The sequence below is a fragment of the Anser brachyrhynchus genome (genome assembly GCF_964034855.1).
Source record: "Anser brachyrhynchus genome assembly, chromosome: 2".
Classification (NCBI taxonomy): domain Eukaryota; kingdom Metazoa; phylum Chordata; class Aves; order Anseriformes; family Anatidae; genus Anser; species Anser brachyrhynchus.
In genome coordinates, this window is record NC_137695.1 from 34,288,241 (window position 1) to 34,314,058 (window position 25,818).

At 42.8% G+C, this 25,818-nt stretch overlaps 1 protein-coding gene and 1 long non-coding RNA gene across 4 annotated transcripts in view; both read right to left on the reverse strand.

The window, feature by feature from the left end:
* Positions 1-17,992, reverse strand: part of RAPGEF5 (Rap guanine nucleotide exchange factor 5) — a 161,708-nt gene extending 143,716 nt beyond the window's left edge. For all 3 annotated transcript variants that reach the window (XM_080580454.1, XM_080580452.1, XM_080580451.1), the window contains exon 1: positions 17,056-17,992. In XM_080580454.1, the coding sequence (XP_080436580.1) occupies positions 17,056-17,265 (210 nt within the window). In that variant the 5' untranslated portion in view covers positions 17,266-17,992. The remainder of the gene's footprint in view (positions 1-17,055) is intronic.
* Positions 17,993-19,769: 1,777 nt separating this feature from the next.
* Positions 19,770-25,818, reverse strand: part of LOC308189879 — a 52,536-nt gene continuing 46,487 nt past the window's right edge. The window contains exons 6-7 of the long non-coding RNA XR_013946695.1: positions 25,726-25,763; positions 19,770-24,545 (exon numbers count right to left, since the gene is read on the reverse strand). This is a non-coding gene — a long non-coding RNA (uncharacterized lncRNA). The remainder of the gene's footprint in view (positions 24,546-25,725; positions 25,764-25,818) is intronic.

Sequence of the window (25,818 nt, forward strand, 5' to 3'; positions counted from 1 at the left end):
CCCCCATAATGTCACAAACATTTCAGGCATTTTTAGATTGGGACCTCCTTCACAAATACAGGTTCAAGGACAAAAGTCTTTGAACTTAGGCAAGATTTCTGCCCAAAGGAGGCAGATTTCCCTGATGATACTCCTTACCCTTAACTTTAATTACCTGCCTTTCTCCCGAAGTACATTTTTATTTTCATTTTTTATTCATATAACAATTTCTTGCACACATTTCATACTACTAAAGCACATGGGTACATCATTTATTTATGTTACATTTTTCTGAATTACTCACAGTAATGCACAATTACATCTTAAAGACAAAGTCCTTCCTTTTGGCGCTGTGGAATTACATTCTCTCTGCGTTAGGGCTGGGGACCTCTTGAGATTTTCCAGCTGATAGCAGGGAGTCAACACCCTGAAGTTTTCCCCTTTCAATCAGCAGTTTTGAAGGGCAAAACCTTGCTCCATCAAGAGACATTTGAAAAGATAAGGGATACACTCCTTACCAGGGTTCCCTAAAGAACCCTTACAGGGGCTCTCTGCATTCACCATTTATTTTCTACACAGTATGAGCCAGATCAGAGAAGGCCAGCACTCTCATCAGGCTTCACAGCACAGGTGTTCAACCAAGCTGACTTTAAGCAAAAAGTCACAAAATTTGACAAACTACTCATGTGAGATTAATGCCCTCTAATGATGCCCCACTCAAATTCTTGAGAAAAGAAAGTAAGAAACTGTAGAGCACTAAACCATTTCTGGAGACTGTATATATATACGAAATATATTTTTACAAAGCCTAAACTCTAAATGATTAAATAAATACGTATATCTTCCTTCAGCTGGTCCCACAGCAGGTCATTAAACCTGACAGTCTCCCAGCCCTCAGGAAAACAAAACAGAAACAAGAAAAAACAAAATAAACCTCCAGAAAACCAAGATCTGATAGTTAGATCACAGGGCTCCTCTCTCTTCAATTCATTTCTTACATGTATTAGGAGCCCTTTAAACATATAGGCACTTTTTTCCCCTTTACAAGAAAGGTTTCATTCCTTAATGAGGAAAAAAACCAGTTTGAGAGTAAAAGGATTAGAAGATTTTTCTATTTTTACATCTGATTAAGTGATCTGAATTCATTAACCTTTAACTGCATTTGCAATTATTATCTAGTTTTGCATCCCAACAGAAGTCCTACCATATGATGTCTATGAACGTCCTAGTCAATCTTATTCCCATATTCAAAGGCATATGTAAAAAGGAAAAAAAAAAAAGGAAGAGTGCTACAGTCTAAATTAGCATTAGAAGAGGTAAATGTGTGCAGTGAAAAAAAAAAAAGAAGTCCAGAATATGATAGCAGAGCAGGGATCAGAAGATCACAGTAAATGTTTAACTGGAATTAGCACAGTCCAGTTAAAACTGTAGTGAGTAGCCTTCCTACTCAATTGTTTATCTGCATTTGTCTCTTGCCTTGCAAGCTGTGGTTCACCTTTTAAAGGCCTTTTCAAAACATATATGAGGAAATAACGAGAGCCTGCACTTACAGAATCTGAAATTACAGCTCAGAGGAGTATCCCATTCCTCCACTAAAAACATCAGTGGTAGCAGTACAACTAAATTTAAGGAAATTGTACTCATTAGAGCACATAACAGAGAAGCAGAAGAATATAAAGTGAACATAAGCATGCTTATCAATTGTGTAAGCCATCACATAAAAAAAAAAAAACAGAAGTAGAATAGCCTCTGCATTACTCACAGCCAAAGTATAGCTGAACATATCCTGAACAACACATCCTCAAGGAGCCAGCAAAATGGTCTGCTGATGCTGTAGTACAGTCAGAGGAAAGAACTTGTACATCACCGCCTTTCTACAGGGTCACACGTCCACCACCTGAGGACAGTCAGGCCTGGTCAGTGCTAGGAAAAGTACATTTGAGGAACTTCTGACCATCAGACTAAGCAGCAGGTCAAATATTCCCTGTCCTGCTTGGTGTTGCATCCTCCTTGCCCTACCACATGCACAACTATCCAAGGCTCTTCCGGGATCCTATGTGAAGCAGGAGATCTGACCTGACCCACCTTCTTCTGCTTCACCAGAAGGAGTCACAAAATTGTAGAATCATCTAGGTTGGAAAAGACCTTCAAGATCATCAAGTCCAACCATCAACCTGACATACTGAGTCCCATCAATAAATCACGTCCCTTAGTGCCACACCCACACATCTTTTAAGTGTGTACAGAGATGGGGACTCTACCACTTCCCTGGACAGCCTATCCCAGTGCTTAACCACCCTCTCTATGAAGAAATTCTTCCTAATACCCAATCTAAGCCTTCTCTGGCACAACTTGAGACCACTTCCTTGCACCCTACTGCTTGTCACCTGAGAAAAGAGAATGACACCCTCCTTACCGCAGCCTCCTTTTGGGTAGCTGTAGAGAGTGACAAATCATAGAATGGTGAGATCCCTGAATGGATGCTTTGTCCCCTAGAAATTAAAGAATTAGACTGACCATATTTTTTCAGGTCTAAGGTCAACGAGAATTAATTTTCCTACTCTTTAATATTCTGCATCATAGCCCACGCTTACAACTCTGATCTCTTCAATATGCTGTTATCCTCCTTCCCCTTGCCCACCGTATCCTGGTTACCAGCCCACCCAGATTTAAAAGTCAGTAATAAATACAATTTTAAGTCAACAAATGTTTTCTGACCTACGCAAAGCTTGAGGTGGGAGAGAAAGAGAGAGGAGCTGCTGGGGACCTGCTGTCTTTAAAAGTTGCTTCAGGCAATATGTTCACAAAAATGCTAACTTGTTAGTGAAGTTTGACTGAAATCAGGAAAGCAAAATGATACAAATATTTAATACACTGTAGAATTCCCCACTGCCGTTACCTATCTGTCTGAAACTAGGAGTTGTACTCTACAGATGTTTCCATAAACACTAACAATACCCAAGACATCAGTGACATCTTAACAGCTTTCCCTAATCAGTTCACCAAATGAGCCTGGGCCAGCCTCATGCCCTACCAAAGTAAAACCTACTAGTGTTAGTAGGTTACACCTACTAGTAGGTTACACCTGTTTAGCCTCTTCCAGCCCTTTCACCATGACAATCTCAAAAGCTTGTCCACCTCAGTTTTGTAGCAGAGACACCTAAGCCATCAGCTAATCTCTGGTGCTAGGGCAGATTGATGGCAAACTTCCAAACATTCTGTAAGAGACCATCATTTTGAGATACACCATCTTTAATCAGTTTGCTCACTGCTCCATCCTTTCCCACACCAGCTTTTTGGGGATGACTTCAAACCAGTTGGTGTTTCAATACCACCAACCACATGGGCTTCACCAATTTCACCTAAGCCAGCAGTATGATATCTATTTGGTCACCTCCCAGTTGTCAAAAGAAATTAGCAAAATAAACAGTTTCAGCACCTTCTTGGTACTGGTATACATACACAGATGCTTCTGATGTGGAGACAAGGAATGAAGAGAACAGGGATGGAAAATTAAGATGCAGGAATTTGGGAAGTGTTGGGTACAGAACAGATGTGATCATCATCCTCATCTTGTGAGCACCTCATCAAGACGCTTTTCCTCTCACCGAAGAGAGGAGATCAAGACATTCCTGGTGTTCCTTGGGTTTGGATTTGCTATGCTGAAACCCACAGGTTTTGCTAGTCTATTAGAAGCACTGGACACAACAGCAGAAGTTAGCTGCAGGGCCTCGATGACTTCATTTCTGGTAAGCAAATTTTGCCTTGGAATTCACATCCCTGCTCCATCCACCAGGATACGATCAAAAGATCAGATGGGTTCATCAACAACAAAGCAATAGAAATGGGAACACTCCAGGGTTTGGAAGATTACATGGGAGGTTTGTTTGCATGTTCTTCACATGCCTCATGCTTGTTGACATTTATAACTTCTCCATTTGTGCCAAGAGATAACAATGACTGACTCACGAGGGAAAAAGTCATGGTATAAAGAAACAAGCATACACACTGAAACTGGAGTTAGCTGGCTCAGGCTGAACAGAAGATGACTCACAGACCCGCAGTATTTAGCTTTGTTTCTAAAAGTCAGATAACACCAGAAACTGCTACAAGTCAGTTTTCTTCCTTAACTCAAGGTAAATAACAAATACAGAAATAAAGCAAGTTTTTGGTTTGGGAAGTCTTACTAACCTTATTGTTACCTCTTAAATGCCATGTGACAGTTTTTAACTCAGGTTTATAAAGAGTAATTATTGTCTCTGGATAGCTTCTTAGAAATTAATTTTATTTACAGAACAAAAGAATGTAATATTTCCTTATCCACTACCATCATCCTGCCACAAATTTTCCTGTAATGTGTTTTGCTATTAATAAGAAACTGAAGTAGGTCCTTTTCCCCAGCCTTGACAAATGGGTTTTCAAAGACCTTAAGTTTAATGAGAGCACAACTTTTAATAGCAATGTAGCTATGTTAGCTACCTTTTGTTCTTAGATGCACCAGTCCACTACAGAGATGTTTTATGTCTCTGATTTTAATAGAGATTTGCAAGCTTAGAGAACAGTTGTCTGTAATGCAGCATTCTTCAGAAGTCTTTGGTAACTGATTTCTGTTAGACAGTTTTGTTCCAAATAACAGTTTTGCCCTAAAGTTGCCAAAGCAGAATAATAAAAAAGAACAAAACACTTCCTTTCCTCCCCCTCCCCACCCATTCTTTGACTTACTGGACAGGTAGCTAATTCTTAGTAAGCATATTCTCTAGTCCATCACTGCAGCTTTTAAAGAAAATACTGATAGTAGCAGAGCCAAAACATACTCTTGCAGAGCCCTGCTCAGTGATTATTTGACAAAGTTTTTGGTTAGCAGTCTGCATAGCACCTTCCAAGCATTCATTTCATAGGAGTTTCACCATTCACAAAGTCTTCTTTCGTTATTATTTTTAAACAACAATAGAGTCTTTGACACAGTACTTTGTAACAAGGTTAAAATTGATATGAAGTTAGCTGTTTTTCTCATGTGTTCAGAGCCAGTCTATGTAGCAATACCCTATTGTTTTACCTCAGCTTCAAGAGATAGCACAGATTCATGCTAACACAGAGAATTCCCCTAATGAAGCTACAGCAGTCGATTCTGAAGAGACAAAATACTGTAACTGATCAAGCAATAGCAAAGTAACGAAGGACAAGAACAAGATTAAACAATTCTGAACAGGAAAATATGAAGATGTCTCAATGTTATATCTTAGGGTGAATGCTTTTTAATAAAACATAGTAGCAAGATAAGCAAATTTTGCTCATATTATTTTGGTCAGTCGCAATCAGAAGTCTATAAACAACTTCATGTGGCCCTAATCAAGGTAGGTATGTGGACAACTCCACATTAAATTATGTTCATCAATATCAAATGGAAATGCCCACTGAATGGAAAAAATGCTGACACCTTCTGTGGTTTTAAATTAAAATGTATCAATGTAAAGAAAGCAATCTGAACGGCTGTGAAGACATTTCAGTGAAGAGCTAATCTATGCCACCAGGAATTCTACAAAGATAACGATTTTTTAGAATGAAAGGCACACATGATAGAGAGAGGGAGAAAACTTCACAATGTGTATAAATCAGCAATGCAGTCTCATCTATATTACATTCAGCACAAGCCATCACAAGTTCAAGGGGACATTGCCAAACCAGAGAGTTCAAAACAAGGTAACAAAAACACCTCTGAAAAGGAGATTTTTCTTTTCAGATAGTCATCTAGAGAGACTGGGATTGCTATCTTTAAAAGACAGTTGTAAAAAAGAATACTTAACTAACTGTGCAGAAGTCAGGAGAAATGAACAAAATGGTCACTGAAATTAAAGGTGGGATATTCAAAACCAATCAAAAATAAACATTTTCATTAACACAAGAAAACAAAAGCTAATTTTCCTTCCCTTGTAATGTCACTATCACCAAACCCTTCACTCAAGCTCTGAAACAGTGAGTTTCAAGATGAGCCTGAAGCCAAAATACCAACCAGATTCATTAACAGGCTGGATTTCTATGAGTAACACGAACAGCTGTATCTACAGCAGTTCACAGTAACAGCCACCATCAGAATATAAGGTATCTCCAGCTATCTGAGTCCAGAAAAAGACAACGTGTCAGGCAGACTATATAACATTTGCCCCAAATACTCGCATGAGAGAGAAAAAAACTTATCTGTGGCTATTGTTACCTGTTAGAGTAACTTTAAAATTTGTGGATGTACAATCAGATGAGCTATCATCTTGACCCACTACTGTTTCATATCTACACTAGCTTCCTTTGAAATAATCATATTTTATTTAAATAAAACTTCTACCAACATTATGTAAATATTTATTACCACATTGAAATGCAAATAATAACTGAGACTTTTTAAGCTGGATTTCAGATAAATTCTCAGTTAATGCATACACTGTATGAACTGAGAACGGACATCTCAATGGAAATAAACAAAACAAGAAACATCACTCCTGCTATTCAGCTCAGAAACTCACCAGTCCTAATGCATGTCCTGGCAACCTAAGAGACCTATTGATTTGCAGCCATTCATTCAAGTGCAGTGAAAGCCATAATTAGATAAATAGCTTTGGTAAAACTAATCTGAATCTCATTTGTTTTGGGACTGTCTGTTTAATGAGATAAAACTAGAAATTAAATATCTGTTGAATGTTCTTCTTCATATTCTTGAACACAATAAAAAAATATAAATAGATGTACTCATTTAACTGCCATTATTATTTTTGCATTTTATGTATTTTGTTCCAGCAATTGCTGTCAAAGACAATTACAGAGACAAAGCTTATGAATGACTACACTCTAACAGGCTGACCAGTTCTACCAATCTCTTTCATACACATGGGTACCGAGGTATAAAGAGAACAGGTCTTTTCATCACTTGTAAATACTCTTCAGGAAAACAGATTATAGTTTTATGAAGGCACATATAGGATAAGTTTTTAAAGTATCTAGGCTCTATCTCTGGACATGCTAATGCCATTCTTTGTAGAACAAAAGTCAAATTCTGGTTAAGTTTTCAATGTGTTTATAACAAATCAGCAGGATTATTATATTTTTTAAGTGATTTCTTCAAACAAAGTGCTGAGGAAGACTACTTTACAGAATTCCTGTGTCATGATTACAGTGAGCACAATTCAGCGCTGGTACGGACAGATGTTACAGTTTACCAGTTAAGCCAAAACATGAAACATGGGATACTTGTGCTCTCACCTTTCCTCTTTGGCAGCTAACTGCTGGATTCTGATTTTGTTCATTTAGGACTTGAATCTCCCATGAGCTTGGCCTACCTTGACAAACACTGCAAGCCTCAGTTCATCCCTTAACACAGATTCAGCAACAGCCTGGCAGCCCACACACCCCAGATTTGCTTTCTCTGCCAAGTGCCTTCAGGAGATGCAGAAATGACACACTGCAACAAAGCGCTGGGATGCACACGAGCTGAGATCCCCATCAGATCTAATGGATTCTTCCAGCTCACTCCTTCAGCCAGCCAGTAAACAAACAGCTGTCCTGTGACTTTCAGAGCTAACCATGCATCCGTATTGTTTTTCTCCCCTTCTTTCCATACTTAAAAAGATCAATTTATGCATCACCAAAGTGCATTCACCTATGGGATGAATATACCATTTGCTTAACAGTGTGCAGTAGCAGTCTATGACAGTAAACGATTACCACATTCAGCTGAAATCAAAAAGTGTTTTAGGATCACTGAGTAACTATCGAAGCCAGACTTGGCCAGAAAACCACAATTAAATGCTTAACTTCTTAAAAAACGTAAGCAAGCAAAACCCAAACACCTGCTCTGCTTCCCTCTCCCTCAACAAAGCAACATCAAAAACTCTTAATGCTCAAAAGTGGTCTGGACCTCAATTTTCTGTTTGTTTTTAATTCAAAGAAATGCAGTACTTCCAGTGATTGGCTGCTCCTCATCACTGACCTGTGGACCCCATACTATCTACTGCAAGGATATGGTTTGCCATACATACAGTAATATCTTTGCAAACAGCCACTGCCCTTTCCTTGGTGCTGCTTGTTCCACTGTCCCAGTAACAATACTGACAAGCAACCTGCAGAGATGCTCAGAAAAAACAGCACTAGGAGAAGCTACCAGCAGATGAAGCACACACAAATATAAAACTCACTCCATAATGAAACATCAATGAAGCTTCTGGCCTCTGAACTATTTCTTTCCTTACTTCTCGCAATCCATCTGTCTCACAGTCATGCAAGGGCTGCGGTAGGAGGTTCAGGAAGCAAGGACAGAAAGGCAGCCCACTTCGATCAAAGGAAACCAAAGAGCACTCTCAAAACAGGACAGCCTCTCTCTTTGTCTCCACATATCTGATGTCATCTTTCCAGCATCTACCTGCTTAGATAATACAATCCATGGAGAAACAGACTGCTTCTGAAAAGGAATTAGATGTACAGAGTGAACAGAAATCCAAGAAGGATGGCGTACTTAGCGTTCAGTTTACTGAGAGAGTATCTAAACTGCACAACACAAGCTGTGGCATCTTAATCTTGGTATGCTGTCATGACTTTTTTGGTAGCATTCCAAGTATTTTCACACATTGACAACTCCATTCTGATTTGTTAAAAAATATGCATAACCAATCAGGAAGTTAAGTTATAGATGTATAAGTTATCAGCATTACAATAAATATTTACTAATAAATTTATTTTGAAAATAAAATTATTATTAGATATTTGTGCTCAAAAAGATCAACTGTTGTGTTCTGGTGATGCATGGTAAGTGTGAAGAGTTCAAGTCAGAAGCCAAATTGGGGGGGGGGGGGGGGGGCGAAAGTTTCGTTCCTCATAACCAGCCAATTAAAAGGGCAAACTAGAAATTGTTCTGTACTTTAAGATTCATTGGGTTAATTCAGTTCTAAAAACTGAACTCAGAAAATCATTACTGATAATATGAATGCGTCTCTACTGGTAGATATTTATATACACTGAAGGATTTTCTCCTAAATCAGCAGAATATTTTCTTTTAGCACTATAAAAAAAATATATTGACTTTTAATCAGTTAGCCTGCTGTGTCCTCTCCAGGAAAATATCTCGTGAAAAAGGAATTCATCAAAATAAAAAGTATACCATAGGATTTAAATACTAATAATTGACCATAGCTTAATACAACAGCCATATGTAGATCATTTTACAAGGTCAGACTAACCCAAGTCAAACTGTAAGTTAACCAAGATAAAAGACGTCATGACAATTATGAATAGGCACTGTCTTTTACACCTGGAAAACTGAAAGGATAATATTCAGATCCTGCTTCCATGGCTTTTAATTTTAGAGCCTCGGTGACTTCATTTTTATCCTTAAACTCTTGCCAAAAGCACAGATACAATGAAAAATATTTAAATCAAAAGGTGGTACATAGATAACATTTATGCAGCAAATATAAAAAGTAACATAAAACACTCCAGTGAAATCAATCCATGTGTATGGATCCTAAGAGATCTGCAAGACTTAAGGAAAAAGAGGTTTTAGGTTTTGTGCGTGAAGAGTTGCAGTCAGCGACCTTCAGCACAGCAAGGTCATGGGCAACCTGCCTAAGACAGCCCTAGGTCTACCGAAAACAGGGCAGTCTCACACTGCCCAGGGTTAGAGGGTGCCCCATTTTATTTCCTGTACTACAGCACCATCCTGAGCCCCAACCAATACTTAGAAAAGGTGTCTCCCATCCCCAAGTGACTACAGCATCTGTTGGCCTGGGGATCCAACACAGAAACACGGAGAGAACCCATCTAGCATCTTGAGGAGTTGGGAGGAATCAGGCCAGAAGTCCATGTTCTGAACCCCATCGTTTCATACGGTGACTGCAACACTCATTACCTGCCTGAGGAAAGGTCAGAAACCATGGATGGACAGGAACACTTCAGATATAACCACGTAGGCAACCTCTGTCCACTTCTTGGGCCTACTGGCACAGTAACTCTGCAGCAGTAAGTACTCCACCTCTTGATGGCCAGCTTTACAAGTTTCTCTGAGAAAACTGGGTTTAATGAGCACAAAAGGAAAACATAAACCATCTTAAAGATATGGAATCTTAAGTATAAGTTTACATAAAAAATGATCAACTTCCTTTCCAGTATGTGAAAAGTTACTGTAATTTTTTACATTAAGGATAAAACATCTGTTTTATTGCAATGGCTTTCCATGAGTTATGTTGAAAAGATGGCATATTCTGCTTTTCTGTTATTTTCCCTTTCTAAAAAGCCATTGCCTCCTATTTTCAGCATTTTCATTAGCATAAAAATGCACGGCTTGTTTTGTTATTTTCTCCCAGTACAGAAAGGCATTCAAATCACTGGGGCCACAAGTAACAACAGTTGAATACAAACCTTAACACAGTCTGTCATAATTGTACAGTGCTGTGCTTGTTCACTCACCTTACTGTCTAGGAAATCTAGTGTGGATTATCCAATAATGCAGGTTTGCAACCAAGCAAACTAAAGTATACTATTCCACAAAGTGAATTTTGTTTAGTTCTGTTTAAATCTATATGTAAGAGGACAGTCGGCTCACTTATAAATCAAACCTTCCTCTCTTCAAGATGCAACACTAATGGAAATTTTCCAAATACTTGAATACTTTCCTTTTAATTTCAACTGAGCCGATCTTATTTTATACAGAAATTTTCTTGATGGATTTCCAAGCCACACAATGCAGCATCCCACACGAGAATCTACAGGCCACGTCCTGCAGAAACAGGGGCAAAGCTGAAAGTAAAAGTAGGGATATCCTTGTTGAACCAGAATTACAAAAACGTGCACGACCAATCCATATTTTCATCAGTCCCTGACTGAAAAATTTGTTACTAACAAAAAAAAGCAGCACTTAAAGACTAAGCATGGGCAAAATTTACTCCAGGTGCTTTCAGCTTGAGCTCGATTTGCAGCAGGGGTTAAAGACAAGACCATGTTTTATAGCAGCTGAGTATGGATCAAAGAGGGACTCGCCACGATACAATCTGGCCAAAACAGAGAAAGGAAACTAGGTAGGAACCTACCCTATAACAAGCTGGTGCATTTTCTGCTTCAGCAGAAATTTTGCACATCTTCCACGAGCAAAAGCCACACGATGGCACCTCCTCCCTGTGTGTGGGCAGCAGCACCTGCACCCATCAGGGGTGCCAGAAAGCAGCTGAAATGCCAGCCCTGACACTCCCAGCTGCACCTCCAGTACCAGGGCAGCCACAGGCAGTATAACTTTGGGTTCTGCAAAGCTTCCTGGGTTACTCTGTAGGGCAGAGGAATGGGCTTGCCTTAGGTCTCATTCAGCTGTAGTTAATAAAGGCCAGGCACAATTTCTCACGTCATAACACATGGGCTAATTAAGAAGTATTCTCAATTTAGTAATTCACTGAACAGTGACTATGAAACAAATTATTATGCAAATAAACACAAGAGACACTGAAATTCCCTGTCAGCTACTGTGGTCACTGTCGCTAAGATGTTTTACTCATTACTCAACATTTCATGTGTCACCAGTCACAGACCTGACAGGCTAAAGGATACTGTGAAAGACAATTATCTTAATCAAATACATTTAGTAGGAATACATAATAAGCCTGATTACAATAGAAAAAATTCAAGACTACTTACTGAAACTATTTTTAGCCCCATAATAACTGCCAAAATGATCAGGGTATTAAGCTACTGAGTAGAACTCTTATGGAAGGCTTTAAAGCAAAATGTCACCAATATCAATCAGCCCACTTCAATAATAGCTGTGACAGTAAAACTTTCGATTCACTGAGCCAATTCAGTATTTCTGTGCACTGATTTCAATCAGTACCACAACACCACATCTTTTTAATGCAGGAGAAACTCCAAAAGTAAAGCATCTGTAGCACGTGTAAATATAGGTACCAGCACAATTGTTCTTCTAATTTTTTCCTACCCTTCTCATTAACAAGGGTCAAACAAGGATAAATGTTCTAATGAAATGTGTTGATCACATAAAACAGGAGGCGTTGTCAAAACAAATGTGAACAGGATGGCATACAGGTAGATGAGGTGACTCTGAGGACCAAAATATTAGGAGCAGGATATACTTAGCAGCCTGAGATACAAGGTCACTGGCAATAACAAGATGAAAAGCTTCAAAGAAGAAGAATATGGACTGCTATAAATGTCAGTCATTGATGAGAGATTAACTGAATACAAGGCAAATCTGTATGCTTGTCTCAATCAAAGGGTAACTATGAACTACCAATACAATGTAGCCATGAAAAGAAGTACTGGAAATTCTGAATATTTCCAGCAGGGAATTTCTAATGTCCTAGCAAAACCTCATTTACAACATTATGGTTTCCCCAATTGCAGCATGAACTGATTCAAGGAAAATAACTTGAATGAGGTAAGCAACTGAAAGCTTCTTACAAGAGACAAATAAAAGTTTACGAAAATGTAGGCTAAGAGGGGTTAGGATACTTCATTTAATTAAAACAGATTGCATATAATTTGATGTTTTTCCCTGCCAAAGAAGAGTTCTCTGCAATAGCACGACAGCTGCCAGTGCCAGAATATATGACAGATCTCTCTAATACCCTCCAAACCTCCAACTATTTTCAGCTTGGGAACTTTCTGTGCCTGATGAGGATTATTTATGTTCAATAAACTTCGATGAGCTTCCCTAGTCTCCCCTGAACTCTTGTAAACTCTTAGCTTTCATACCCTAACTCCTTAGTTTATTTTCAATCTGTAGCCTTACGTCCAGTTTACATGTTGATATACACATAGGGCAAAGCTGTCACTCAGAACAGAGCTAGGGTCTCTTAGTGTGAAGGGCATCTGAGAACATATGCCTGGCTGAAGACCCCTGGGAACCTCACAAAAGTCATTACAGGATCTCAGAAGAGAAAATAGTCATGGTGTTTCTTCAGTTTCAAGCAAGTCAAACAGCATGGTCCATGGTGAAAATTTCGCAGTATCAAAGAAACACTGTATCAGAGCAGCACCATGATGTACAGAAGATTTTCCAGCAGCACTACTGTGACAAAAAACATCTACACCACTCACATATAACAATGCTGTTTTGGTTGTGTGTGAGTGTAAACCTAGAAAGCAGAAGAGGTCATTTAAAATGTGTATGTGTCTGTGTATGTGTGCAAGGTAACTATCCCTCTGACTTCTGAGCGCCGGAAAAGACAGCAAGGCCAGTTCATGACTTGTGTACGCATGCTTACTGCTTGTACACATAACACATGCTTCAAGGAGGCAAACTGGAAAAACAGAAGGCTCCTACTTACCAAAGATTTTCAGAAAGCATGTGGCAGAGGGAAACAGCTCCGTAGGACACACTGAGCCAACATAACACATCCCTCCTCTGCCTCTGCACAAGCTCTGGTGGGTTGCAATATGTCTACTAGGCAAGGAACCCAGCTGAATCCACCCACCCCACCAATAAATAAATAAATAAATAAACATATATATATATATATGAATAAAACTAACACAGCAAAAGACTGGATGATTTTCTGCCATTTTATCCAGCAGAAACAACAAAGCACCAAGCAGAGGAAGAGGAGTAAAACCCACCCCTCTTTCAGCTCCCTGTGAAACTGCAACCAAACCTTCAATGCCATCTCAGACATCTGTGCTAGACCTGCCCTTAGACCTAATTTAACAACATCCACAGTCAAGGACAACACCAACATCCACTGCAAAGTTCAGGAGCTTTAAAAAAAAGCATTGGGCTTCCCCAACAGAGGGATTCGAGGTTAGCTTTATCTAAATGACTAGAGTACTATAGAGCATTGGTGTTTACCTGGGTCCACATTTCCCATTTACCTGGGAAAGTGCAAGCAGGATGGTTGCTGCAGCTTTTCTACAAGGTGCTTTTCCGCCTCAAAGTTCTTCAAGTGTATTAAAATCAGACACATTCTGACACAGAAAGCCAAAAACGCCCTCCTGTACTTTGGTTTTGGGGTTCACTGAACTGAGAGAAGAATGCCTGCTTTGTTTTATCTCTATTTTATTCCACATTGTTCAATTATCCCCATCTCTGGTCACAAGTTGTCAAACAGCCTGGTGCCAAGGACTGAGAGGCCTAAACAGATTTAAAAAATATTATTCCACCCCATACTGGTTTGCAAAATTTATTCCATTTTTTGTATACTACTCAGTGCTCTCCCCCTCGCCTGCACCGCAGGAAGTATTCTAACAGCATGCAGTGAAGTACATCCTTAAAATAATTATAGCACCCTTAACACTTCCATTATACTTTATTATCCATGCCCTCCAAGCATGCATGCATGCAGATTATCCTTGTGTTATAGATGAGGAAGCAAACTGCACTGCAGGCGGTCCCTCAGCAAGTCAGCATCAGAGAGAGACCCCCCCTCTTCAGGTCATAATATTTTTCTAGGAAATTAAACAAACCAGAATTTCAGCTGGTCAGCATTTATTTGAAAACAGCTCACCTAAGTGAGCAACATTCCTGATGAATCCAGCTGGACAAATAAGACTCTCAGCTTGGTGGTTGAGCAAACAACAAAAAAGGCACAAAGAAAAAGTCACAAGACTAAGATCAGACTAAAAAAATTTTTTTGGGGTGGGGGAAAAATGGATATTTCATAAACAAGCAAAAGAAAACCCTCCAAAAATGAACTTTGGATTAACCTGGAATACTTTGCTGAGGTGGAATTATAAATCTTTGTTGCATATTTGTTTTATTCAACCCTTTCCCAACCTTATTTTAAGGCTTTTCCAATTTGACAGTCAGGTTTAAAAGGAAAAGAATAATTTAAAAAAAAAAAAAAAAGCGCTTTATTTTATTAATTTAACATATCTATTCCCTGTCCCAAATATTGACATTTTCAGGGTTGAACTTATTCTCCAAATGAAGTGGAAATACATGGAAAGTGCCATCCCCCTAAAATTTCATCTCTGGGGGGAAAAGGCACGTGGAGAAGGGTATAGGCAGGAATCAACACGGGCACTACTAACGGAGCCAGACTTCTCCCTGGGGAATCATGTGTGTGGAAGAGACCATCCGTGCACCCTAAGTGTTCACCCTGTTTCAGAAGGGAACGAGCAACACTGACATCCCCTACTGGGCTGCCAGCCCTGCCTGCACCCCATGACACACCACTAGAGACCTGCATCGCTGAGTAATTCCAGCTGAGTCCTGGGGAGAGATAGGAGAATCCCTGGAAGCCCAGAGCTGGCAGAGCACAGCAGTCCTGTCCTCCACATGGCACTAAGCCACCAGCCAGAAGGTCCCCCTGGAGCCACGCGGGATCTCCGTGCAGCACTGCCCACTGATCCAAGATCTGCTGGATTGACTCCAGACAAGCTCACAAATTTGCCATACTCTCTCCAGCTATCCTCCTGTCAGGATAGACAGGTGAAGAAAAACTTTGCAAGGTGAACCACGGGGCAAAGCAAAGCTACGGATGATACCACCAGTAAATTTGCCAGCCCATAACAGGGCCCATCAGCACAGAAGGGCAGAACCTCAGCTGTTAGGAAGCAAGGCGGGAGCAAGGCTTCATCAAGGATGACTGAGGAACTGCATGACCCAGGAGCCACCCAAGCTTCTCATGGAGGTGTTAGCTCACCCACTCCAAATATTTACAGAGCAAATGCTCATAGTGATCACTTATCAAATGCTTTCGGTAGCAGTGGAGAGTAACCACGATGACCAACCTAGGCCTGCTCTGCACAACATCTCCCTGAACTGGTACAAATCCCTTGTGCTAAAATGGTGTTTTAGACCTGCTCCAAACGAGCACAGGGACCAGCAGCTGCTGGGCACTGCTTCTCTTCTCCTCACAGGAGGGCTCACTCCACTGCTCTCCTGGGGTCCTTTAGAATAAATTAAGCTCAACGCGGAATTCAGAAAAGGTCTCCTCTTCTCTGGAAGATGGACACCTGTAGTAAACTTCCTGTTAGGGCAGAAAGGACTTGGCCATGTAACATTCACTGAATCCCCTTAGCCCTGTGTTCGGATGGACACTTGCCAAGTGGATTAAAATTTAACCCGAACAATAAAAATCATCAGGCATCTACACACTGACTAGTCTTTATTCTGTGGGTTAAACTCACCTGAGGAAAGAAACTTACTCTAGAAGAAGGCTCTGAAACAAAACATTGCTCAGAAATAGTTCTTTTCCTGTAAAAATACGTACTATCTTAATCCCGTTTATCTTCCCTACACATATATCTTCTTACAACAAAGCAGTCACACAGCAAGTTTCATTTTAAATTCACACCCTGCTAGATTTCACAACAACTTCCCCGTGCAGAGAAAGCATTTATTTACACGGGTAGAGTGCTGCAATGTTGATTCGGGCGCAGACACACATCGTAAAGACTTCTCCCCGCTGCCTACAGAGGTGGCTGTCGGTGCACCGCAGCCCCACGGCAGCTCGCCCGCTTCCCCACGCAGATGAAGCCAAGGCCGTGGGGACGACGCCAACCCCTTCGGTTCGGCTACCAGACGGTGGGGTTGAGGCCAGGTTTGTGAAAGTTTTGCGGTGACTTGACGCCAGTCCCACGCAATACATCTCCAAGCCCAAGTGGGTTGGTTTTACAGCCCAGTAAAGCCGTTCCACCAGCCTTCCCCAAACCAAACGAGCCCACACCGGGGATCCCCACGCAGCCCCCATCCCCACGGCCCCGCTCACTGCCAGTGGGGGCCCAGAACCCACCCGAGCTTCGAGCGCTCGAGGCCACGACCTCAGCCCCGAGGCTCCCACACGTGCCCGGCCCACGCGAGTCCTGCCAGGCCGGGAGGGGAAGGAGGGACGAGCACGGCCGCGGGGGGCAGCGGCGGGCGCTACTCCGTTTGTCGGCAGGGGGCCGCCACCGCCGCCCGGGCACCCCCCGCACCCCCCCGCGGAGCGCCCCCGCCGCATCCCCACGGCCCCGCCGGGGCCCCACGGGCACGGCACCGCCCCGGGCCCCACGGGCCGGCCCCGGTGGGCAGGCCGCGGCGGGGGCGCACCCCGCGGGCTCTCTCCATCCCTCCCTTCCTCCCCGCGTCCCTCCCTCCATCCTCCCTCAGCCGCTCACCCGGTGGCCGGCGGCGGCCGCGCTCTTCCTGCGCAGCGTCAGCCCGCTCCGCAGCAGCGCCGGCAGCTCCCGCAGCTTCTGCCGCAGCTGCACGGGCGGCGGCGGCGGCGGCGGGTCGGGGGCTCCCCCGCCGGGGCTCCTCCAGCCGCGGGCCGGCTCCGCAGCCTCACACGGCGGAGGCGGCGGCATCCTCACGGAGCCCCCAGCCATGCCGCATCCCGGCCGGGCTCACGGCGCGCAGCCCCGCTCCGCCTGCCCCCCGCCCACCGAGCGGAGCGGAGCGCGGAGCCCCGCGGCCCCCGCACGCCTCGGCCCCGCCGGCCGGGCGGCAAAGCCCCGGCAGGAGCTGGGGGAGCCGCCGGCCCCCCTCCACCTTCACCGCCCCCGCCCCGCGCCGCGGCTCCGGCGGTGATAAAGTGCAGGTAATGGGGAGGAGGAGGAGGAGGAGCGGGCAGGAAGAGGCAGAAAGTCCTGTTAACTCCTTTGCGCTCAGGTCCGGCGCCGGGCTGGGACCGGCTGGGGTCGGAGGTGGGCTGCGGGGGGCCAGGGGGTCCCCTCACGTCCTGCCGGGGGACCCGAGGTGGCCGTCCCTTCGCCTCCGCGCTGCTGAGCGGGCGGCACGTCCCGGGGGGCGGCTGGCTTGCAGTCCTTCAGGTAATCCCTGGAAGAGCTGAGGAGGGAGCCTTCGGTGCCAGAAGCCGATCCGTTCACTCCTGGCGCAGGGAGGAGGCAGGCATCGACAACCCAGTGCCTTCAATTACTGGCGCTGTGTTTCACCCCTGCCTGATCCCTCGCAGTGGTGCAGGTGTCGCTCCCTTGCTGCCAGACTCTTCTTGTCTGTGTCCTTCAGAGCCCTCAGTGTAAGGTGGGGCTCCGCTTGCACACATCTTCTGCCTCAGAGCTACAAAAAACGCTGACCTGCTCTTCCAGGTTGAATTCACCAGTGCCTAACAGTCTCAATAAATGGCATTATAGTCAAGCCACTCTCACGGAGACATTGCAGAAAGCTGTCCCCCTGTCCCACCTGTGAGGTCCAGATGTCTCAGGGACCAGCTCCACCACTCATCCACCCTCACAAGGAGCTGTCTTAACCATGTAACTAACCCTACAAAAAATAAAATATTTTTCTCCTCACTTGTGCTTCTTAAACCAACTCAGCTGGGATCACAGAGGTAGCAGAAGATGTGCAGACGTGCACAGCCCATGTCAGGGTGCAGAGGTGCATAACAGCCGCTTCTGGCACCAGTGTGGCATTGGGTTGTCTGTCCTCTGTATGCAACAGCAGCAGCCCGGCCTTTTGCCTATGCTGACCTGACAGCAGGCTGCTGGAAAAAGGTGATCCTGCCTGCAGCCACTGGACGTGTACTCCCCTCACACCCCTTACACTGGATCTGGTGCCCGTCTGACTCCAGTCAGTTGGTCAATCTGGTGGAAAAATTACACTTCAGAGAATAATGAGTTTTCCATTGGCCAGAGAGCTGAATTGATCCACCTTGTGACCACACAGCTGCAGGATTGGGGCAGGCAGCAACCTGGAAGTGAGGGAAAGCAGAATTACTCCTTTCTGCAGCCATCCATCATTAAATCAGCTCATCTGCATCCTCTGCATGTGACTTCATGAGCAGTGCAAAGCAGGCTGAGCCGGGTACTCCTGAAAAGGGCTGGTTTTGTCCAGCCACATTCTGCTGCCACCTCCTTCCTGCTAGTACCAACAGTCGCTGGCCATGACATGAGCCAAATCAGAACTAATCCACCTGAAAGTTAACTGTAAAAAATGTTCATCTATTTTAGCTGGCTGATGCAGCCCATCACACGAAACCTACAGCTGACACAAAAGACAGAAAAGGGACAGGAACGTGCTATGCAGTGACAGTCCTAACTGGGTCAAGTGCCCTGTAGATGCCTCAACCCCAAAATGCCAGGGAGATTTGTGAGCCCCAATTTGCAACATCAACTCCAGCCCTTTTGAAAGGGCAAGTGGGATTATGCCATAAATATGTTGTAGCCAAGGCTGTGCTGTGTAATCAGATACGAGGAACATGAAGAGCACTGGCTGTTCTGTGCAACCCCTCGTGTCCCAAACACTTCTATTATTTCATCTGACTTGTGCTCTCCAACTGCCCTGCAATGTGTTTTTGACAGCTGTGTTGCCTGGCAGCCACTCTGTCACAGCTCAGGATGTAATTACTAGGAGAGGTGTATCTGCACCCAAAAGAATAATGCATCCTTCCTCTGTAGGCTTCACAAAAGGCCCACGGTCTTTGTCCAAGTGTTTAGGCACTGCTATAACGCAAACAGCAATAAGACAACTCAGTGAAGTGTGACTTAATGTGACAGACTGAGGTATAACCAGAAGTAATTTGTTTATGCAAAGAAAGGATAAAATTATGCCAATGCTCAGAATTTGTCGTTTTGTTTTAAAACCAAGCAAGGTAAGTGTACCTTGTCTACAGTGTCTGAATAGAAATTACTATGCTCTGCAGCACATTTTAAAACAATAATCTACTGGGTAACATGGACTAACAATGGTCACGAAAGTGGACTAGATAGTAGTTAGGTCTTTCTATTTCTAGTTTGGATTATTCCATTTTTTTGGAAGATCATGATAGGAATATTCTAAAATTAAACCTTACATCACTTTTTATGTTATGTCATAGACGATTTAGCTTGGAGAATGAGCCTGATACCTGTTCTTTTTCCTTACAGGAAAGGGGGACGGTAGATCAAAACTAGATCTGGTCAGGAAGTATTTGACAAACCATTTTATTAAAAAAAAAAAAAAAACAATATGTTGTATCCAAAATATTGTGTTCAAAGTACCTTGATTTCAGTGAACTTTCCCTGAATCCAGAGCAGGACACTGGGGGAACTGGTCTGTATCCTCGGTGGGCTTGGCCCGGGCCTGACTACGGATTTCCTGCCCCTTTCAGGCATCAGCAGTAACACAAAAGGGATTTCAGTTCCATCTGCAGGCACTCAGTAAATTCCAGTTCTCCAGAAAGTTTAAACACTTAATTTGGTCTGATATAAACCAAAATCGAGGAGACAAGCTCTGCAGTGCTCCTACCTGGAAGTCTAGGTTTGGATATACCTTCCAGAGTAGAGCCTGAATAGGGTTTTGTTCTCTCACTTGCAAGAGACTTCATATAAATTTAGGAACATGTATGTTTAAATCAGTACAGGATGGACTCTCGAGACCTAAGCAAATCTACTGAAGCTTAACAGATGTGGGGCCTGGGAGTGTCTGCTTTTTTTTGGATGTTTGTTTTTCCTTCATGGTCTAGCACAATCAAAAGAAATGCAGTGAAAACAATACAAGCCGTTTCATGCCTATATGTGTTTAATATCATTTTTTTTGAGTGGATAATAACAAAAAGAATAATGTATAATCAGGTTGTAATGAAGCATAATAAACACTTATTTTGGACTTTAAGTGTAGTGAGTTCCTGTCCCCATCACAACAAGCAGTGGGTGCCACTTAGGTTTTTGCCTACGGCTGTGCAGACAGTGCAGGAGCAGAGCTGGGGAGTATCAGGGCACAGGAGGTGGATGTGAGGGAGCCGCGCAACACACACAACAGACAGCAAACCTGAGCCAGCTGCTTGCAGCAGTGTCTTCTGAATATTTGCTCTCCCTGACCTGTCAGGAGCCAGTCAAAAGAAAACAAATTTTTCCAAAGCAACAACACCCAGCGTACAACCAGCCAAGCATCACTTCCTCTTCCCCAGGCGGTCGTTCCTGCTGGAGGGGGGAATGCTTTTCTACCATTGCAGAGAATGAGTCCATTTTCTTCTTCCCATCTCTCCATAAAGCAAGCCAGCAGTCTTCCTCGTAACACCTCTGAGGCATGTGTGCACCTCTCCACCAACCGCACAAATGGGCAGGTGGGCATCCAAGCACTGCATTGCAGGCTGTGAACATGCACTGCAGGAGGCTGGACACCTCTCGCTGAAACACGCTCTTCTGCTTTGGAAAGCCTTCATTGGTTCATCTGACTTCAAAACCAAGCTGTTCATCACTGAGGGCCACTAGGAATCCTCTCTGAATAATTTGCTGCAGGCTTTTGAGTTGCTTAGCTCCCTTTCACCTGATCAGTGGGATCTCAGTGATGTTTTAAATGTTGGTTGTATTGCAAACTTACTGTGGATATAAATAGCAACAATTGATTATCAGAACCATATGCATCAATGGCATGTGTGGGTCATGTATACGGTTTGTTTGGAAGTCTTTGATTTAGTTTCTAAAGTGCTTTTTTGTTTTTGTTTTTGGAAAGCAAATTTCCACTTCATTTAGTGCTCTGTTATCACATAGAGCAAATATTTGGTGAATTCAGCTCAGAATCACTGCTTGCTGCATTTCAGAGATGTGAAAGGCCTGCAAATCATAACATTCAGCAATGGAAAGATACCAAAATGGGAATGGGGGATGAGGAAGCAGGAGATCAGCACAGGGTGTGACTTGAAAGACAACAGAACAGGAGAATAACCATAAAAAAGGAGGGAAGAGGTGAAAGATAAAGGAGACATATGAGTAGGTGAAACATTTCAAGTAGTTTCATGATTTGTATGACTCAGAGCTGGAAAGGCGTTTATACAACCCCCAGCTTTCTCTTGATGGCCTGTGAACATCTTCACCACAGCATCCAACCCTCTCCCACTCTGCAACACCAGCTGCCTGCCTCTCTGCCCCCAGTGCCTTGTTCAGGCTTGAAAACCCAAGGCACCTTCAGATGGCAGCTCAGCCCGTGTCCTGCCAGTCATCACACAGGGAATCAGGCCATACTCGCCGCTAGCAGCCCTTCAACGCTCAAAAATGAGAGAGCTCCAGAGCATCCTGAGCCATGAGGTTTGGCCCTGCTGTGGTTGGAACCAGTTACTGCTCTGTCCACGGGAATGGGTGGCTGGGGTGTGGGGATGTTGGCAATCCTATAAAGATATCTGCTTGCATTTACTTTAGTTGTTTCATTCTTTTTAAGAATCTCCGGACCATGGCGACAGGGGCAACGCTAATGTAAATACAACCCAAAACATTGTTTGGTACACAGCGAACTTTTGTTTTAGTATGAATAAAAAGAGCAATGAGTTTGCATTGGTAATTGTGATTGTCAGAGCTAATGAACCTGACTCAACTCTTCAGTTTGATTTGTCTTTTAGCATACTTGGAAGCAGGGGACCTTATGACCCCTCGGGGAAATTAAAACTCTTATAGCTCTCATGTCTGGCCTTTTCTGTCAAAACAATGTTGTCATTGAGCTATTGCTCTTTCTCTTACAGGACAAAATTAAACTCCAAAGCCAATAAGATTCTTGAAGGAGTTTGTTCAATGTTTCTTTCTTTCTTTCTTTATTTAACCAAACACAAATCTCAAAATGACAAATCAGTACCTTTTAATTTAAATTTGAAAACAAACAAAAAAACACAAAAAAAACACCACCAACAACAACAAAAAAAACCACCACTTATAAATGGACCCATGGAAGCTGGGAGTTTTTCGGACAGCTGCCACCAAAATTCAGGTTCATTTACCCCCAGGCACCTGAGCATATGCATGATATTATTTATTTTTTAATGTCCAATGTGAGAAGCTTCACATACATTTACTGCAGAGACTGTGTAGGAAATTTTGAAAGAAACAGATTGCAGTTAGGAGCCAAATTCTCACTGAAAGTCAGTGGAAGATCTCCTGTGTGATTGATGGTTAATCTGCATATTTATCTTTTCTTCCTGAGCTCTTAAATTCCATATTTATGTTTAAAATCGTGTATTATATTTTATTTATTTTTGTTTGTTTCTTTCTTTCTTTTCCATAGCTGTGTGAGGATGCTTAGCCTGATTTTGCAGAAACTGGGTTTAAGACACAGCCTCTGTACATCTGACAGCCCTCTATGAATCTTTGAATGTTTAGGCCAATATTGAGCACATTTGAGAGAAGTATAGAAATCAAAAAAAAAACACTCGTCCTAAAAGTATTCCGAAGGTAGGCAGCCAGTTAAGAGCTGTGGTTAATGCTTCACTGAGGTAAAAAGTGCAGCACCTCGTATGAGACATTAGAAAATCCAGATAGGGTTGTAACCTCAGGACACAAATCCATAGAAAATCAGGTTTCATTGATTCCCCCGCTCACAGCACTGCTACAGAGCTGTGATGTATATGTACTTGTTCCCACAGTATTTGCATCCCTACAGCATCCACTCAGCTTTCACATGAGCCAGCTACCTTAGTGTAACAGTAATGACTTTCTCATGATTGTATTGTCGTTTGCAAAAGGATATTTGCATATATGCACACATATTTATGCAAGGGCCTCTCTTGTTTTGCTAAGTACAGCGTCAGTATCTCTCACTGCCTTCATGTGAACAGGCCTTCACCCCATATAATCTCTTTGATGAAGGAAAAATACAAAGCCGCATGCCAAATATTTTGAGTTTTCTGCATTAACCTGGGTCCATGTTGACAAGTTGTTCCCAGGAACAGTAATAACAGTAAAATATTTTCATTCCAGTTTCTTGAGAGGCTGGAAAAATCAACAAAAGGATTGCATGAGACCAGTTGCCAGAAATAATATTGCAATTTTAAACACCAGGCCATCTCACAACATCTTGTGAGTAACAAAATGCTTCAAAAATTTTCTTTAATTTACTTTGTTTGCATTGTATTCTGTTTTTTGTTTTCTTTTAAATGTGCCTGATTTTTCCTGCTGAATAAGAGCACAGCAGCTGTTGAACGGAAACAGTGAGGCAGATGACTGGAACAGAAAATCTCTGATGGGGCTTCAGACAGGAGTCTGCATCTGTACAAGGGATGCTGTAGGTTTGCTCAATGACCCTATAGGCTTCTTTGGTTTTATTAAGGATAACATTTCCTCCTGGTAGAGGTGGACAGATACAGACAGAGTGGCACCAGCGGAGGTAAAAAGGCTATGGAGAAATCCAGGCAGCTTTGCCCTTTCCCTTTGGGCGGTGGTAGAGAAGGAGGGATCACCTCAACAAGTCTGCTGTCAGGTGTCAGTGGGTGGTGGCTTCGAGGAGGTTGGGAACTCCTGGTGACCAGGAGTCAGGGACGAGGTGGCTATGGCCCTGGCTCTGTCCTTATCTGTCCACAGCCAAACCATGATCATGTTTGTCCTCCGCATTTGCCAGTGCTACCGCACAGCAGGGGGGCAGTAAGACCTTCAGGAAGGCCAAGCACTCGCAAGGTGCATGTGTGCCTGTAGTCTAACAAGTGGCTTTTGAATGGACCCACACAAGGACATTTTGAACTCTGTGTCTACAGTTACACCTTGATGCTCCCTCAAGTCTCAGTCCAACAGCTCTCCTAGCATTCCCCATAAGCTACAACTGTTCAGCTCTCCATCGGAGATAATGTTTCCTTGTGGGATAACCTTTCATCATTTTTGTAATGACCTATTCAAGGAAGCAGTAGATGGATGGTGCAGGGAAGGAGAGGTGATGGACCAGAACAGCTCTCCCCATGCCGAGACATCCAGGACACCTGGGAAAAAAGAAGAAATTGGCTTTGTCCTGGTTAACCTGGTCTCTCCGGTCTTTTAGCCTCTGACTGCTTACAGACATGCCTGGAAACTTCTGAAAAGGCAGTAGGAGTCAGGGAGTTAAAGAAATTATGGTGGCAAACCAGTGTGATCTAGTATGTACACTGGTTAGTCCAGTACAGAAAGACCATTCATGGAAGGTTACAGATGTTGGCTTGTAAAGGGGGACAGGTTTCAGTGAGAACATCAGCTACAGAGGCTGAAAATGTTTATGATTTTCAATTTTGCTAGGTGTATTTCTATGTCAGAACAGTACTGAGCTCTGGGGTGTGCACAGGTTTAGTTGCCTGAAATGTACACAGGTCACCAGGGAGCACCCAGCACTGTACAAGAGGACACCTACAGGCCAGCCCCCTGACAAAACCACATCAGCAGCCTTGCAAAACCAGCCAGAGGAGACTCACAACAAACTCACAGCATTTTTCTGGACCTACACACAAGAAACACATAAGATGATTTTTCTATGCCCATGAGAAAAAAATGTTCAATCTCACTGAAGCTGCAGAAAAAATGACCTTTTTTGTACTCTGCCTGCAAGACATTTACAGTGTTTTCTGAGACTTGGATGCACTACCATTGTAAACAATGTTATATCTGTAATTGTAATGAAATAAAATTATAAAGTCATGTAAAGGTTAAGCTATTTCTAAGAAAATACCAAATAAAATTAGTCTAATTAACAAGTTGACATTGAACTTATTAGCTTATGGACAAGCAATTCCTAGGCTACCTAATGATGCATTTAGCTAATAGACCAAACAACAGTGTGTATCAAAGCAAATTCAAGATAGACATTCTGCCAACTAGAGGACTTGGCTAAACTAATAAATTTGTAGCTGAGATTAATTTTTGAAATAGAGCTTCAATACTCTTATGGCAGCCCGCCTAGACTGTTGTGGTTAGACAATAGCAATCCTTGCCTTTTGTTGTAGTATTTTTACTCACTGGCAACACAATTTGTGAAGAATATAACTTGAAAGCCAGCTTAGGACCCTACATCACAATTAACACTCAAAACTTCATGACAATAGTCAAGAATAATACGTTAGTTCCCCATTTATGTGATAAGTACATTTATGTGACCTCCTCAACATAATCAGATGTTTACAGCCAGACACTTACCTTTAAACATTGTCCTCAGCAGTGATCCTGAAAGAACCCTAACAGACATGAAGAAAGCAAACAGAAAATTATTTAATTAGACATTTAAGTTTC